This window comes from Ovis canadensis, chromosome 4 (assembly GCF_042477335.2).
Source record: "Ovis canadensis isolate MfBH-ARS-UI-01 breed Bighorn chromosome 4, ARS-UI_OviCan_v2, whole genome shotgun sequence".
In the NCBI taxonomy this organism is placed as follows: domain Eukaryota; kingdom Metazoa; phylum Chordata; class Mammalia; order Artiodactyla; family Bovidae; genus Ovis; species Ovis canadensis.
In genome coordinates, this window is record NC_091248.1 from 117,550,224 (window position 1) to 117,567,553 (window position 17,330).

At 37.0% G+C, this 17,330-nt stretch overlaps 1 protein-coding gene and 1 pseudogene across 4 annotated transcripts in view; one reads left to right on the forward strand and one right to left on the reverse strand.

The window, feature by feature from the left end:
• The window catches only part of IFT56 (intraflagellar transport 56), a 39,547-nt gene that overhangs the window by 4,443 nt on the left and 17,774 nt on the right, over positions 1 to 17,330 (forward strand). For all 4 annotated transcript variants that reach the window (XM_069588494.1, XM_069588496.1, XM_069588495.1 and 1 more), the window contains exons 4-8: positions 728 to 842; positions 2,572 to 2,621; positions 4,283 to 4,428; positions 5,396 to 5,567; positions 14,427 to 14,501. In XM_069588494.1, the coding sequence (XP_069444595.1) occupies positions 728 to 842; positions 2,572 to 2,621; positions 4,283 to 4,428; positions 5,396 to 5,567; positions 14,427 to 14,501 (558 nt within the window). The remainder of the gene's footprint in view (positions 1 to 727; positions 843 to 2,571; positions 2,622 to 4,282; positions 4,429 to 5,395; positions 5,568 to 14,426; positions 14,502 to 17,330) is intronic.
• LOC138439053 (large ribosomal subunit protein eL36 pseudogene) lies at positions 8,382 to 8,702 on the reverse strand (annotated as a pseudogene).

A 17,330-nucleotide genomic window follows, 5' to 3' on the forward strand; every position in this document is an offset into this window, starting at 1 on the left:
AATGTAGTTGACAAAGTGAATTTCAGAAACTCCTTAACAGGGAAGGAAAAACCCTCAAAGACCAAATTTTTAAAATGTAAAGCCAAGTAAACAAAGCCAGAAAACAATTAGAATGAAATAAAATTTGTAGTGTATTAAGGTATCGGATTTTAAGTTAGCTGAATCTATGGCATTTTTAATATCTTTTTAAATGTCTTTTTAAGTTAGCAAAAACAAAATATTTCAGTTGTTTTTCATTTCTGCTGTTTGTTAGCCCATATCAGTATTAAAAGGGAAAGAAAATAAAACAAGTGTAGGGTTCTATGGGCAACAGTCCCACATGGGTAGGCTTGAGCCCTAACTGCAGTATTTAATATTGCAGGTATAGAATATAAGGAGCACATGTGTGTACGTGATAAGTCGCTTCAGTCGTGTCCGACTCTTTGCGACTCTGTGGACTGTAGCCCTCCAGGCTCCTCTCTGTTCATGGGATTCTCCAGGCAAGAATATTGGAGTGGGTTGCCATGCCCTCCTCCAGGGGATCTTCCCGACCCAGGGACTGAAATTACATCTGCATCGGCAGGCAGGTTCTTTACCACTAGCGCCACTTGGGAAGCCCTAAAGAGCGTATAGAATTCTCCTAAATGTGAAATTGCCCAATCAAGAACTCCTATTCCATTATATATAAAGAAATGGCCCATTGATTGCTTTACTGCTATAAGGGATCTCTGCTTATTGTATATTTCAGGAATATGAAAATGCAACAAAAGAAGAAAATTGCAATCCTGAAGTCTGGGTGAACCTAGCCTGTACCTACTTCTTTCTTGGGATGTATAAACAAGCTGAAGCAGCTGGATTTAAAGGTAAATGAGCCCTTTTAATATCTGAAATTCATCACTAATACTAAGAGTCATTTTGGAGATTTTTAAACTTAATACCTTTCTCAAGGAAAAATCAAGTGACATTAAAAAGCTAAAAAAAAAAAACCAAAAAAAAAAACCAAGAAAGAAAAGCTCTACCCTTCAAAGCATATTGGATCTTAGCAACTTTATCTTTAAAGACAGAGTTAATCTCTGTGTGCCTTACCCTTACCCTCCCTACTTCACTTCCCCAGAATCTACAGCCAAAAATCAGAAGGATGAGAGAAGAAAAAGACAAGGTGCCTTTCTTAGGTCCTCCTGTGGTGGGACATTCATGCTATTGGTAGGAGTTGGGTATAGTTGGTCAAGCTCTCATGAATGTGGATTTTATAGCTTCTTGCCCTACTTCTAAATGAGAAGCCTAGTAATTTCAGCTTGAAGAATCCAGATTTCTTCCCTTTTGTTTGACTCATGAGGTCAGTCAGCTTAGGAGAAGTGAATTCAGATTTGCAAATAAGTGTAGGGCAAAATGGAAATATGGGAGGAAAGATTAAGAATAATTAGAGTATGAATCAAATTAAAATCAAAGAAAAATAGAGAAAGTAGGCAAAAGAATGTTTGTTAGGAAATATGTGAGTGACGAGTGTATTCCAGGGTAGAATTCTTAGAGAATTAACTGGCACATACATTTTTAGATAGAATTTCAGTTCAAGGTCATGGAAAATCTCTTGATTTGTACCCAAGTTGTTTCAATTTACTGATGTAGTTTTTCCCAATTCAGTTATAATGGTCTTTGTTTGAGTTATTTATCTCATGCTTCTAGACTTTGTGCGTAAAACAGTTAGTTGCATGTAAGGTGATCAAGGTACCTCTCTCTCTTTCCATATATATTTTTTCTTTTTTAACATTGAAGTGTGACTTTTTGTTGTAAAGAGATAGATTAATAATATTGAGTGTCCAGAATTAGGAAGATTCTCCAAGAGCACAACGGGGATCTGGAATTTAAAAGATGTTAACCTTTTTGCTTGGCTATCTCTTTTAGATGGCAGATTATCATGCCAGAAGATCTGTGGAGAATGGGCTAGTATTTAGGAAAATATGCGAGTGTTCTCAGTTGAGTCTGACTTTGCGACCCCATGGACTGTAGCCCACTGGGCTCTTCTGTCTATGGGATTTTCTGGGCAAAGATATTGGAATGGGTTGCCATTCCCTTCTGCAGGGGATCTTTGTGACCCAGGGATCAAACCTGCATCTCCTGCAATGACAGGCAGATTCTTTACCACTGAGGCACCTGAGAAGCCCCATTTAGGAAAACATGGCAGTGTAACAATGAAAAGAAGAGTTCAGAAGGAATTGACAACACTGGATTCCTATATGTACTGATAGGACCACAACACTTGCTTCCCGTGTTTGGTTCCGAGTGTGAACTACACAGGATGGGCTGCTGCGGGCATTGTGAAGAGTGCAGGCCGTGCTTTACCACGACAGAGTCAGGAAGAACCAGTGTGGGCACGAGCAGAACCCCAGAGTGTTTTCCTTCAGGTTCTTGATGATGTTTCTTCTACTCCAATAGGACTAGACTAAAATAATATGTATTATACAGAGACGTAGCAGGATCCCATGGGTGAGGATTTGGGAATATCCTTATCTGAGCCTCATGTCACTCCTACAAGGGACTGAGTGCCATACACAATTGAGATCTTTAATAAGCACCTTGGATTTTCTTCCTCAGCTCCAAAAAGCCGACTTCAAAACCGCCTCCTCTTCCACTTGGCTCACAAGGTATTTCTGTGCTTATTTCACACTTTTTTTTTAAATGTAAATTTTAGTGTTCCTTTTTTAATTGACATAAATTAAAACTTTTGTTTTTAAAATATTTTTCTCTTTCTTTCTTGTTACCAGCAAGGGTGAAAGAGAATTAAGTAGAAATTCTTGTTAATGATATGTTTAGAGCAAGTAGAATACAGGTATTAATTTTATAGGATTTTTCTCCCCCATTAATGTTTTTTACCCTGGTAATTTATTTAGAGATATTAGGTTTTAGTTCTTCTTAAGCAGTAGTCTTTTATGATTAGTTTGTTTCCACCATCTTATTATCTCTTAGGAAACAGAAGCAAAGATGCCTGTCCTGACTCCTGAAAATAAATCCATACTTTTCTGAATTGCCTGCCTTCTGGCAATAATTTTGATGATCATCATAAAATTATTTCTTAATACTTTTTCATATTATAAAATCACACATGATAGTAATCAAAATATAAATATGCAATAAAAAGATATTGTTGTTGTTGTTCTGTCGCTAAGTTATGTCTGACTCTTTGTGACTCCGTGGACTGCAGTGTCAGGCTTCCCTTTTCTTCACCGTCTCCCAGAGTTTGTTTAAACGTCTACCACATTTAAAGTTAACTATATTTCAACCTTTGGGCATACCTCTTTAGGGGTAATCATTTTTTATATGCATATTTGTATTTTTGTTCATTTTGCAGAATGAGATTTATGTTAAATATATACTCTGTATTCTACAACTTGCCTTTAAATTATGAGCGTATCCCTGAGTCACTAGTCTTCAAACCCATCCTTTTAAAATAACAATCCATCATATGCACGTGCCACAATTCATTCAGCATTTCCTAGTTATTTGGCTTCAAGATTGGTTTTGATTTTAATTATAAAAATGAAATTCTAACATCCTAGAAATAGACTTATTGAGTTATTGAGTATGAACAATAAAAATTTTAAACTGTTAATTGATAGTGCTAAATTTTTACAGGAAATTTATCTATAGAGGTAGTATTTGAAAATAATTATTCTTGGTGTATTTAAAAATTTCATGCTGTAATTATCTCTGTTTAGTTCTTTCAATTTTTGCTTTACATGTTTTACAGACTCTCATTAAGTGCATACAGATATAGAATTATTATGTCTATCTAGTGAATGGAAACACTTATCATTATCATTATGAAATGTCTGTCTTTATCTCTAAAACTCTCTCTTCGTGTAAACACTACTTTGGCACGTTTGTGTAGCTCTATCAGCTCTCTTTTTGTTAGTGGTTGCCTGTTACATCTTTTTATATCCGTTCATTCTCTACTTTTCTATGTCATATTTTAAATGTCTCTCTAATAAACAACATATAAAAAAGATAGAAACATAGAAAATAAAAAGGGAGAGAGAAGATATAAAGAAAGAAATAGAAACAGAAAGTAAGAAGGAGGGGGTTAAGTAATGAGTTGTAACTAAAGACTACGACTCTATCTCTAGAGACTATTTTATCCTTTGTCTGAAGGAGAGATAAAGAAGACTGGGAGCTGAAGAGAAATAGGGAGAACAGAGGCAAGTGGCTGAAGGATGGGTGGAGTTAAATTTGTGTTACATAAGTGTTGATTTCTCTAACCATACTCTAACATGAATTTTTATGTCTTTTTTCTCTCTTACAACTTTAGTTTAATGATGAGAAGAAACTGATGAACTTCCATCAGAATCTTCAGGATATCACAGAAGATCAACTCAGTTTGGCCTCAATCCACTATATGCGATCTCACTACCAAGAAGCCATTGATATTTACAAGCGAATACTGCTAGATAACAGGTATGTGTCCTGTTACTCCTCCTTGAACTCTCATTTTGTTACTTTCTTCTGTACCCAGTTTGGCTGAGGACCTAGTGTCCTTTGGTTCTAATATTACCGTGTGTTCAAGTCTGTTTAGCTAATAATCTGGTGAGATTAAGAACTCCTTATAGTCTATACTCCTTATTGTCTATTGTCTTTCCCCCTCTTAATTGCCCTCCCATTAAGTTTCAGTACCACAGGTATATTGTATATCTGGTTATGTACTGTATGTATATCCGTATACAATATCTGTATATGTACTATATGTTTATCTATGTATGTATATATATAAAATAAATATTATTTTTCATCTCTCCTTAAGAACCAATTTTTCATCTCTCCATAAGAACCAATTTTCACCCCTTTGAGGCTGATATCACACCTGTTGAAAATGCATGGTCTAGATGTATCCATTTCAGTGTTGTAGTTACATTGAAGGTAATTTGCTGACAAAACTAGAAACAAACTAGTATTCCAACTTTATCACTGACTACTTGGTCTCTCTTCTGCATCCCAAAATGTCTCATCCATCTCCCTTCTCCCTCCTTTTGCAGTACTGTCATAGTCTCCCACCTGTTCCGTTCTCAGTTATCCAATCTACTTGCCTTGTCTGTCCATGTTCTGTATGGTGTCAGCTTATTTGCATTTATACTTCATTATTGATTATATTAGTTTTGTTGGTTTTTTTTTTAACATGAAGAGGTAGTAGTTGAACTTCTCCCTTTCTTCTCTAGTTGTCATCTTTTACTCTACTTATATCAAAACACTCAAATATTATAACACAAAAAGAAAAAGACTACACTGATCATATTGCCTTTTTCTTTAAAAAAAAGAAATGTCCTCTTTGCCTTACTGTCCAGTGGAGCCATTAAAAATGTCTGTAGTTTGACAATATTTTTGTGAAGTAGACTTAAATTGTTAATCCTTAATTTTTTTCATCTAATAGGGAATACCTTGCCCTCAATGTTTATGTGGCCCTATGTTACTACAAGTTGGACTACTATGACGTGTCTCAAGAAGTTCTGGCTGTTTATCTTCAGCAAATTCCTGATAGCACCATCGCGCTCAATCTTAAGGCCTGTAATCATTTTCGCCTTTACAACGGCAAAGCCGCTGAGGTAGTGATGAAATTTGTTCTTAATTCACTTAATTCCAGTTTGAATTACCCTATACTTCCCAGGTTATTCATAAAACTATTATCTGTTACTCTTGATTAATATCCCTTTGTTGTTGCCAGTGTGATTCTATAAGAAGCCAACTGTATGAATATTTATATTTACCAGATATTCTAAAAAAGAATGTTGACTTCTGAATTCTCTGTGTGCATCTGATAAACTATAGATGATCTTTATCTGTGTCTTACATTACCATAAATATGTTAAAAACCAAGTACTTCTGCTTCTTTGTCTGAAATATATTTGTGGCTCAGAGTCATCAACACATAATCAGAAACCTAGAGTGCCCATGACTCTCTTCTCCTTCATCCGCGCTCTAATTTTCTACCCGTTCCTGTCATTTCGGTTCCAGATACCTCTCTTCTCTGTGCCTCTTCCTTTGCCACTGCTCTCGTTCAGGCACTCCTTACCTCTTGTTTCAACTCCCCAAATAATTTCCTTGCCTCTCGTCTTTGTTCTCTTCAGTCCAGTCATTGAGTTTGTTTCACACACCCAGATCCTCCTACTGCCGTGTCTTTGTACACTCCATTCTGCTTCCTGGAGTGCCTTTCTCTTCTTAGTGATACTGCAGTATCTCCTTTAAGGTTACCCCAAGAAGCAATAGTGGGAGGCATTTTATAAATAGTTAGAAAGTGGTTAACTTATAGGCACTGTGCAGAATACTTTGTATCCATTATTTAGTTTTCCTGACAATCCTGTGGATAAATTGTGTTAAATAGCTCTCTCTTTTTTCCTTTTTTTGATTTGTTTCCTTGTTGTTATAGCTCTCGTTTTATTTGAAACTGAGTATACAGAAGTCCATACATTATGATCTCATTTTATTAAACTACACACAAACACACGCATACACATATATATGCATATAAACATAGATATAAATAGATAGCATGTTCTATACTATATCTATACAGATTCGGGTATATATATTTGAATATACTTTATGTATAGATATGTTTAGGTTAACCCTATGTGGGAGTCCATGAGTACAAATTACTTCCTTGGCCATTACTTTAGTTGATGTCAGAAGCCACCAAAATTTAAATGCAAAATTTCTTTATGTGCCAACACCCTGCCCAAAAGGTAGTGTAAGTGGCATCATACCGGCCTAGATTAGGGGAAGGAATGATTGTGCTCAGTCGTGTCTGACTCTTTGGTGACCCCATGGACTGTAGCCCGCCAGACTCCTCTATTGATGGGATTTTCCAGGCAAGAGTATTGGAGTGAGCTGCCATTTCCTCCTCCAGGGGGGTCTTCCCAACCCAGGGATCAAACCTGCATCTACTGTGCCTCCTTCATTAGCAGGTGGATTCTTTACCACTGTACCACCTGGGAAGTCCAGAATGGGGGGGGGGGGAGGAAGAAATTGAAACTATAAAATGAACTACTATATCAAACAAAATTTATTGTGTAATAGCAGGAAGCACTATTGATTTACTTTACACTAACAGCAGATTGAGTTGGTGAGTGAAACAGCATTTATCAGCTGGTGGATAGAGAACATATATCCTTAACATTTGCTCAGGTTCACTTTTCATGGCTTGTGTTGATAAAGGTGCTCACTTGAGGCAAAAGAAATGCCTACAATTAAATTGCTTAGTATGCAATGGAATGGTTGCTTTATGTATGAAATAAAATACATTCTTGGATATCCTCATTTCAGCTAAAGTCCCTGCCTAATTAACTAGTTCCCAGCATCAGCAGTTTAATAGTAAACTGGATTTGCAATTTGATCTTTAATTAGAGTTTTGGTTAAAATAAATAAAAGAAGTATATTTTTGTCTTTCTATATTGAGTCAGTCTTGGGGGCTTTGCCAATGTTGGCAAAGGTCCAACCTATTAAATGCTTATATCTTGTCTGCACATGTTCTTTCCATCGTCTGGAATGGGTGACATGGCTAACCAATATGTTCTAGATCTAATGCTATCCAACACAGGACGGCAAATTGTACTTCTTACTCACTAAAAGCATGCTTTTTCATTTGAAATTGTGCCCGTGCAGATTACATATTGATTGTATAATGTTCTCCAGCAGTAGATAACTATGACAAATGTACCCTTAGGAGCTTGCTTTCTTTCTTTTTTTTGACAGCAGTAGGATATAGTTTGTTTTTACTTATAATAGTTTTATTAAACCTTCTAAAAGCAACCATTCCTCCAGTATCTTTTAAAATGGGCTCTATATTATAATTCATTCTCTCCCCAAACACCAAAGCATTCTGCTCTTCTCTAGTAAGCATGAAATATTATGTAATGATTCATTCAATTCTTAAAGTCCTTCGAACACCTCACCCAAAGTTATACAACTGACAAGTGAGAAATTCAGATCTCTGAGGCCCATAGATGGCTGGTTCATGTTGATGTTTGACAGAAAACAACAAAATTCTGTAAAGCAATTATCCTTCAACTAAAAAATAAATTTAAAAAAACAAAAAACAAAACAAAAAATAAAGCCCATAGACGTAACCACTAAAATTTAATGCAACTTTAGGTGTGCAGTCTTCTTCTCTGCTCTTAGCTTATATGTATATATAACTTATATATATGTATACACACATACACATGTGATAATACAGCTACCAAATAACAACCATGATTTTATATATATATATAATCAAACAATATGGTTATTATATCTTACCAACAAATAATTGTTAATAATATGGCTATTATATATGATTCTATATCTATATATGAAATCATGCTTACTGTTTGGTAGTTGCCTAATTACTTTTTTTTTTTCTGAACAAGTTTTATTATTCACAGAGAGGAAGGAGCTCTGTCCTTGGCTGCAACTTTCCTCATGACTACCAGGACATTACTCAGCTCCTCTCCCTTCTTCTTGGCATGGATGTGTGTCCCCACCCTTTTCTTGATGAACTTGAGGCCCTGCTTTCAGAGACCTTGAGTAGCTCCATGGCTTGCCACTCCTAACAGGTGAAGCTGCAGACCTCTCAGATCATGAGGCTTGTTCTTGGTGAAGTGCCCACAGTAACAGTGGCTATAGCTCTGTTGGTTCACATTCTTAGTCATCTTGTAGGCCTTGCTGATGCCCACAGTCATGGGGTAGCACAGAGCCATGGCACTGAGCTGCATGGGGGCCCTTAGGGTCCAGATGGTGGTGGGTCCTACTGGAGCAAGGCCTCATGAACCTGCTTTAATTATCTTTAATCTAGATAAGCTTATTGAGGGTTAAGCCTTGTGACATTTATATCCCAGGACCTGGCACAATGTATATACAAAGTTGATGCCAAGGAAGTAATGGTTGAATGAGAAATTTAAAATATGACTAACAGATTAAGGGCGAGTCATGTTTCAAAAAAGGAGGTGGTTCAAAACAGGTCAATAAAGATGAAGATTAAGAAAAAGCCATTGGGTTTCATAATTGGTATTTCCTATGCTGATTAGAGTATCATTATTATTGAGTGTTGAAGCTAGATGTCAAGGAGATAAGGAGTGAATGAGTAACCTCTTGGACTGAGAAATGTCCTAAGGGATGTGGCAGAAGAAAGACAAGTAGATGAAGAAATAGAAGCAGTGAGAATAGGATGCTTGCGAAAGGAAGGAATAGTTTCAGAGGATAAAGACATTTTATCCAAATTCCAATCTTAGGTTTCTAGCTATGTAGTTTCAGTACAAAGTATGCAAAATAACAGTACTGAATTATTGTAGGTTTTTGTGATGTATATAAAGTCCTTAACTTTATATACATAGTAGATAGTGAGCTGAGCAATTATCAAAGATTTTATAGGCTGAAACATAGTCAATTTATCTTTTTCTTTATGTTTAGTGCTTTTTGTATTTTGTTTAAAAAAATATTTCCTAGCCCAAATTTTGTTCTCTGATATTCTAAAAGCTTATTGTTTTGCCTTTTACAAACCCAAATTATCTTAATTATATCTAAAAGGTTTTGTTTCTCAATTAACGACAAAGATTGACAAGTTAGATTGAAAAGACAAAACCCTAATACATGTTTTAAATATTAGTGTTGTTGTTGTTGAGTCATTAAGTCCTGTCTGACTCTTTGGGGGACTCCATGAATTGCAGTACTCCAGGCTTCTCTATTTATCACCAACTCCTGGAACTTGCTCCAACTCATGTCTATGAGTCAGTGATGCCATCCAACCATCTCATCTCTGTTGCCCCTTCTCCTCTTGTTCTCAGACTTTTCCAGCATCAGGGTCTTTTCCAAAGAGTCAGCTCTTCACATTGCGTGGCCAAAGAATTGGAGCTTCAGCCTCAGTCCTTCCAATGAATATTCATGGTTGATTTCCTTTAGGATTGACTGGTTTAATCTCCTTGCTGTCCAGGGGACTCTCAAGAGTCATCTCCTGCTGCACAGTTCAAAAGCATCAATTTTTCGATGCTCAGCCTTCTTTATGGTCCAACTCTCACATCTGTTTACAACTATTGGAAAAACCATAGCTTTGACTATGCGAACCTTTGTCGGCAAAGTGATATTTCTGCTTTTTAATATTCTGTCTAGGTTTGTCATAGCTTTTCTTCCAAGGAGCAAGCATCTTTTAATTTGGTGGCTGCAGTCACTGTCCACAGTGATTTTGGAGCCCAAGAAAATAAAATCTGTCACTGTTTCCACTTTTCCCCATCTATCTGCCATGAAATGATGGGACCAGATGCCATATCTTCATTTTTTGAATGCTGAATTTTAAGCCAGAGTTTTCATCTTCCTCTTTCACCTTCATCAAGAGGCTCTGTAGTTCCCCTTTGCTTTCTGCTATTAAAGTGGTATCATCTGCATATCTGAAGTTATTGCTACTTCTCCTGGCAGTCTTGATTCCAGCTTACGCTTCATCCAGCCCAGCACTTCACATGATGTACCCTGTATATAAGTTAAATAAGCAGGTGACAATATACAACATTGATGTACTCCTTTCCCGATTTTGAACCAGTCCATTGTTCCATGTCCAGTTGTAACTGTTGCTTCTTGTCCTGCATACAGGTTTCTCAGGAGGCAGGTTAAGGCGGTCTGGTATTCCCATCCCTTTAAGAATTTTCCACAGTTTGTTGTGATACATACAGCCAAAGGCTTTAGCAATGAAGCAGAAATAGATATTTTTTTGGAATTCCCTTGCTTTTTCCTATGATCCAGCATATATTGGCAATTTGATCTCTGGTTCCTCTGCCTTTTCCAAATCCAGCTTGAACATATGGAGGTTCTTAGTTCATCTGCTGCTGAAGCCTAGCTTGAAGGATTGTGAGCATAGTCTTGCTAGCATGTGAAATGAGTGCAATGGTATGGTAATTTGAACATTCTTTGGGATTGGAATGAAAACTGACCTTTTCCAGTCATGTGGCCACTACTGAGTTTTCCAAATTTGCTACCACATTGAGTGCAGCACTTTAACAGCATCTTCTTTTAGAATTTGAAATAGCTCAGCTGGAATTCCATCACCCCCACTAGCTTTGTTCATAATAATGCTTCCTTAAGCCCACTTAACTTCACACTCCAGGATGTCTGGTTCTAGGTGAATGACTACACCACTGTGGTTATCTGGGTCATTAAGACCTTTCTCGTTCAATTCTTCTATGTGTTCTTGCCACATCTTCTTAACCTCTTCTACTTCTGTGATTCCTTGCCATTTCTGTCCTTTATTGTGCCCATCTTTGCGTGAAATGTTCCCCTGTTATCTCGTTTGTTTGAAGAGATCTCTAGTCTTTTTCATTCTATTGTTTTCCTCTTTCTTTGCATTATTCACTAAAGAAGGCTTTCTTATCTCTTCTTGCTATTTTCTGGAGGTCTGCGTTCAGTTGGGTATATCTTTCCCTTTCTCCTTTGCCTTTTGCTTGTCTTCTTTTCTTAGGTATTTGTAAAGTCTCCTCATTCAGCCACTTTGCCTTCTTGCATTTCTTTTTCTCTGGGATGGTTTTGGTCACAACCTCCTGTACAATGTATAAACCTCTGTCCATTGTTCTTCAGACACTGTCTACCAGACCTAATCCCTTGAACCTAGTTGTCATCTCCACTGTATAATCATAAGGGATTTTCATTTTAAATATAGGACACAGAAAATTTGAATGTGAAAGCATGTATATCATGAGGAATATTTCTTACATGATTTCTATTATGTTTTTGTACTTTTAGACAAGTCATTTTAACTCTAAAATAAGATGACCTACGTCTTCTATTTATACCTCTATGTTTTAACAGCTTTATTGAGGTATAACTAACGTACCATGTAGTCACCCTTTTGAAATACACAGTTCTGTAGGTATTCACCACTGTGTTTAATCTTCACCACAGTCAATTTTATTCGTTTATTTATTTTTAAACACTTCCCCCCCCTACTTTTGACTACACCATGCAGCTTGCAAGATCTAACTTCCCTAACCAGGGATTGATCCCACACCCTTGGCAGTGAAAGTGCTGAGTCCTAACCACTGGACTGCCAGGGAATTCCCACCACAGTCAATTCTAAAACACTTCCATTACTTCAAAAAGAAACTCTATAATCTATAGCTATCAACCACCATCCCGCCAACCCCAAACAGCTACTAATCCACTTTCCGTTTCTATAGATTTGTGTGTTTTGGTTATTTCCTCTGAAAAAGAGTCATATATTAATCATATATAACCTTTTATGATTGGCCTGTGTTACTTTAGCTTAATGTCTATGAAGTGCATTGTGTTATAACATGTTTCAGTACTTCATTCATTTTTGTCACCAAATAATATTCTATTGTATGGATATACCACATTGTATCTTTCCAATTGTCAGAGATGGATATTTGGATTGTTTCCACATTCTTCCTATTATGATAATGCTGCTGTAAACATGTATATACATGTTTGGGGGCATGTTTTGAATATGTTTCATTTCTCTTGGGCATATACCTAGAAATGGAATTCCTGGGTCATATGGTAGCTATATTTAATTGAGGGACTTTCAGACTATTTTCCAAAGTGGCTGCACCAGTTTCCACTCCCACTAGCAATGTGTGTAAGAGTTTGGAGTTTCAATTTTTCTACATCCTTACCAACAGTTGTTATTATCTGTCTTTTTTCTTCTAGCCATCCCAGTGGATATGGATTAGAATCTCACTGTAATTTTGATTTGTATTTTCCTGATAGCTAGAATGATGTTGAGCATCTTTTCATGTGCAGTGAGTGCTGCTTTAAATTTTGTGCCCTGCACATCTCACTTGCCTCACCTTTTGTCCTGGCTGGCCCTGTCTGAGATCAAAGCTAGCCTCATAATACTAAAAGATTTTGTCTTTTCGCTTTCATTCACTTTTGAGTGTGCAGTGAAGTTTTCCAGAGACAGCATGATTTCAAAATAGGTTGATTGCAGGCACAGATATGCCAATCAAGCTGTCATCTGTTAAGGCAGACATTGAAGAGACTTGCAAAAATAGATAACAGTACCATTCTTCTCACTAAATTTTTGTATTGGTAAATACAGTTTTTTTTAAATGAAAAATATGTTATTTGTGTTAATGTGTAGTTAGTTTATTAGTACTTTTGATTAATTGAATACTTGAAATTTCTGTTTGAATTTCTAATACAATATATATGAATGGCTGTAACCCACTTAAACAAAAACTCTTTGGAATCCTTAGTAATTTTTAAGGTTTAAAAAAGACCTTGAGATCAAAAAGCTTGAAAACTGCTAAACTAGCCTAATATTACCCAAGACTTTGGAATTCCTGCTGTAGACAAGAGGAGATTAGTAAAAGGTTGCTACATAGGTGTGCATTCCCATATGGCATCAGGTAGAACAAGTTTGTAGTGCTTAGTGAGAACAGTCAAGAATTTAATTATTTTATACAGAAAATCTTAGGTATCCACTGATGGAGGTAGAAAAAGAAGGTGAGAATTAGTCAGAATTATAAATTGGCAAGAGGGAATAGCAGAAAGCTGAGGAAGTGGATAAATAAGCCTAAGACATTACTAAAGACACTGTAGAAATGGCTGACCATTTGTTCTAGGGGAAGTTAAAGAAGCAGGATAAAACAAAAGAGATCTGATAGTTCTAATAAATAGTAACATAGAAGGGAGAAGGTATATTGATTGCATTATGTAAATAAAGGCCAATTCAGCAGGAAGAAAGTATAGGAAAATTCAGGACACAGGTGGAATGGTCAGATTGAAGAATCAACCATAGTGGACTTCCCTGGTGTTACAGTGGTTGAAAGTCCAACTGCTAATGTAGGAGGCACAAGTTCAATCCCTGGTCCAGAAAGATTCTGCCTGCCGTTGAGCAGCTAAAGCCTATGTACCATACCTACTGAGCCTGGGCTCTAGAGCCCTTGACCACAACTACTGAACTACTGAGCCCGAGTGTTGCAGCTACTGGAGCCCAAGTACCTCAACCCCATGCTCTGCAACAAGAGAAGCCTACACACTTCAATGAAGAGTAGCCCCCTCTCACCACAACTACAGAAAGCCCACGTGCAGCAGTAAAGACCCAGTGCAGTCAAAAATAATAAGTAATACATAAGTAAGTTAATTAATATAAAATGTTAAATAAAGAAAAATAACCAACCTTAGTTGTTAAAAGTTTATCACCTGAAAGGAAAGACTAACTCTAGGAGTCTTTAGATTTGGGTTCACCAGTTTCAGACTTGCTGCTTAGAGGTTCAGTCATTTAATGTTTATAAGCCTCAACGTTCTCATCTGTAAAATGAGGAGAATAATAATTACATTGATTATTTCTCAGAGCCCTGCAGAACAAAGGAAGCAGCATGTTAAAGTCTTTGTAAGCTATAAAACTTTGTAATTCTTACAGGTAATGTAAGAACTATACACTTGTCATTTTCATAAGCCTTTCCTTTTTTTAATTTCAGGCAGAACTCAAAAGCTTGATGGACAACGCTTCTTCTTCCTTTGAATTTGCTAAAGAGCTCATCAGGCACAATCTGGTGAATAAGAGTTTCCAGTGTTGATGATTTGAGGCCTACCCTATTTTGGGTACATTACAGTGGTTGGGAAGATGAATGAAGGGAAATATCTCAACAAGTATTTCTCTACTCCAAGTGAATTCTTTCTTCTTGTGGAGGAGAGAGAATGAGTTTAAGATACCAGGTTCTTTCCTTACTGGGAAGGCAGTAACACATACTTTAGAAAGAAGTGTGAGGCAGTGAGATCCAAGTGTTCATTTTGTTGGCAAAGACAAAGGAACATATCCTTTACTTTCTGATGAAAGTGAAAATCCTTTACTTTCTGATGAAAGTAAAACTTGAGCTGGTCTTTGAAGAATGCCTTGGATTTAAAGGGTTCATTTGTGGCAAGGACATGAATGAATGAATGAGGAAGACGTATGTGAGCAGACTGAATTTACTGGAACAGAAAATTTGCACTGGGATAGTTGCTAAAAAAAAAAAAAGATTCAGATAAGTTTCAAGTTTGATTCAATTGACTCAGCAGTAAAGTGGGCGCAGAGCAGCTGTATTCAACTCAGACACCTGGGGACACTGAGCATATTACTCAGTATTGTTGAGTTTCAGATTCCTTGTGTGAATATGGCAATAATAATAACTACACCTTTTCCTTCTGATTTCTCTGCACCTTCGTTAGCACTAAGTCTCCCAGTACCAATGCTGAAAACCGTAGCTGGTTTAGACTCTCTCTTCCCCTTTATTTCTGATACTCAGTCACTTAATCCTATTAATTCTTCGTTGGCAGTGTTTTCTATTTATTCCATTCCTCCTCTAACTCAGGCCTCCATCACAGAGTTTTCTGAGATTATTTTGCATTATGAGCTCCTGGCTCTAACCTTTTCACTTCTAATTTAGTCTATAAATTAAAGCCAGATTCATTTTTGTGGAGAATATGATATGTTAGAGAGAGTAGTCTGGAAATTAAACTTGGAAAGAGATTAAGACTGGAAGATTAAGAGATTAACATTTAGGAGTTTTCATAAGAGTAGGGATAGCTGAAGAAAAGGTTGAAAAAAGAGAAATATTGTTCAAGAGAGTATTTGTATTTAAGGGGCTGAAAGAGGAGAATAAGAAAATAACTCAAAAAGGGGCAGGCGAGAGAAAACACCTACATAATGTACAACCCCTTCTGCAACACAGGTTTGAAATGCGTGGGTCCACTCATACACAGATTTTTCTGTCATTAATACTGTACTATCTGAGGTGGGTTGAATCCTCATATATGGAGGAACCCTGCATGTGGGTGGCTGACTGTAAATTATATTTGCGTTTTCAATTGTGTGGAGAGTCAGCACCCTTAAACAATCCCCCTTACCATTGTTCAATAGTCAACAGTCATTTTATAAAAGTTTTCTAATTTTTATATAATTTTTAAAGGTTATACTCCATTTACAGTTATTACAAAATATCAGCTATGTGCTCTGTGTTATACAAATACGTCTTTATATCCTGTCTTACACCCAATAGTCTATACTTCCCCCACCCCCCACATACTGCCCTCCCCACTGGTAACCACTAGTTTGTTCTCTATATCTGTGAGTCTGTCTGCTTCTTTTCTGCTCTATTCACTGGTGTGTTGCATTTTTTTTTTAGATTCCACATATAAGTGATATCAAACAGTATTTGTCTCTCTGTCTGACTTATTTCACTTAGCATAATGCCTTCCAGGTCCATCCATGTTGCAAATGGCAAATTTTTCATTATTTTTTATGGCTGAGCAATATTCCATTGTATATACAGACCACATCTTCTTTGTCCATTCAGCTCGTCTGTTGATGGATGCATAGGTTGCTTCTGACTGTAATGTCATTGTGCTGTGCTGTGCTTAGTCGCTCAGTTATGTCCGACTCTTTGCAACCCCATGGACTGTAGCCTGCCAGGCTCCTCTGTCCATGAGGATTCTCCAGGCAAGACTACTGGAGTGGGTTGCCATGCCTTCCTCCAGGGGATCTTCCCAGTCCAGGGATTGAACCCAGGTCTCCTGCATTGTAGTGGATTCTTTACTGTCTGAGCCACCAGAGACACCACCACAGAAGTTGTAATGTCATTACAACTACACGTTTTAATCACCCAGGAGATTTTTTAAAATATTAATGTGTGAGATTTTTATTGAATGGTTGGGCTAAGGTTCAACTATCAATACTTCTCTTAAAAGTTTTCCAAGTGGATATGATATACAGCCAGAGTAAAGAACCTTTATATATACATATAACTGGAAGGTGCATATTAGCTAGTGATGGGAGTTATACTTGGAGGGTGGGATTAAAAAGAAAAGTGAGAAAATGGTAATTTTCCTTTTGCCTGTTGTAATGCTGCTGCTGCTACTGCTAAGTCACTTCAGTCGTGTCCGACTCTGTGTGACCCCATAGACGGCAGCCCACCAGGCTCCCCCGTCCCTGGGATTCTCCAGGCAAGAACACTGGCGTGGGTTGCCATATGTAATTTTTTTCTAGTAAATACAGATTAATTTTATAGTTTAAGATAAAACCTGAAAAAAATATTAAGCAGTACACATTGTTACTGACGTCAGCTTTTGCAGTCAGGCCGGATGTCAAAATCAAGTACACTATATACTAGCTTTGTAACTGTGGGTAAGTCACTAAACACTGATGAGTCCCTATGTTCTCTTATGTAGAATAGAGGAAATCACAGCCCCTACCTTATTTCCTTGTGAAGATGAAATGAGGTAATATATGTAAGGTACCTCAGGCAGTATACAGCATACAGTAAGCATTTAGTAAATAGTGCTTTTATTATCATGCTGTGGCCACCAGTGTCAAAACTGCAGATATGTCATGGAGCAAGAAGAGA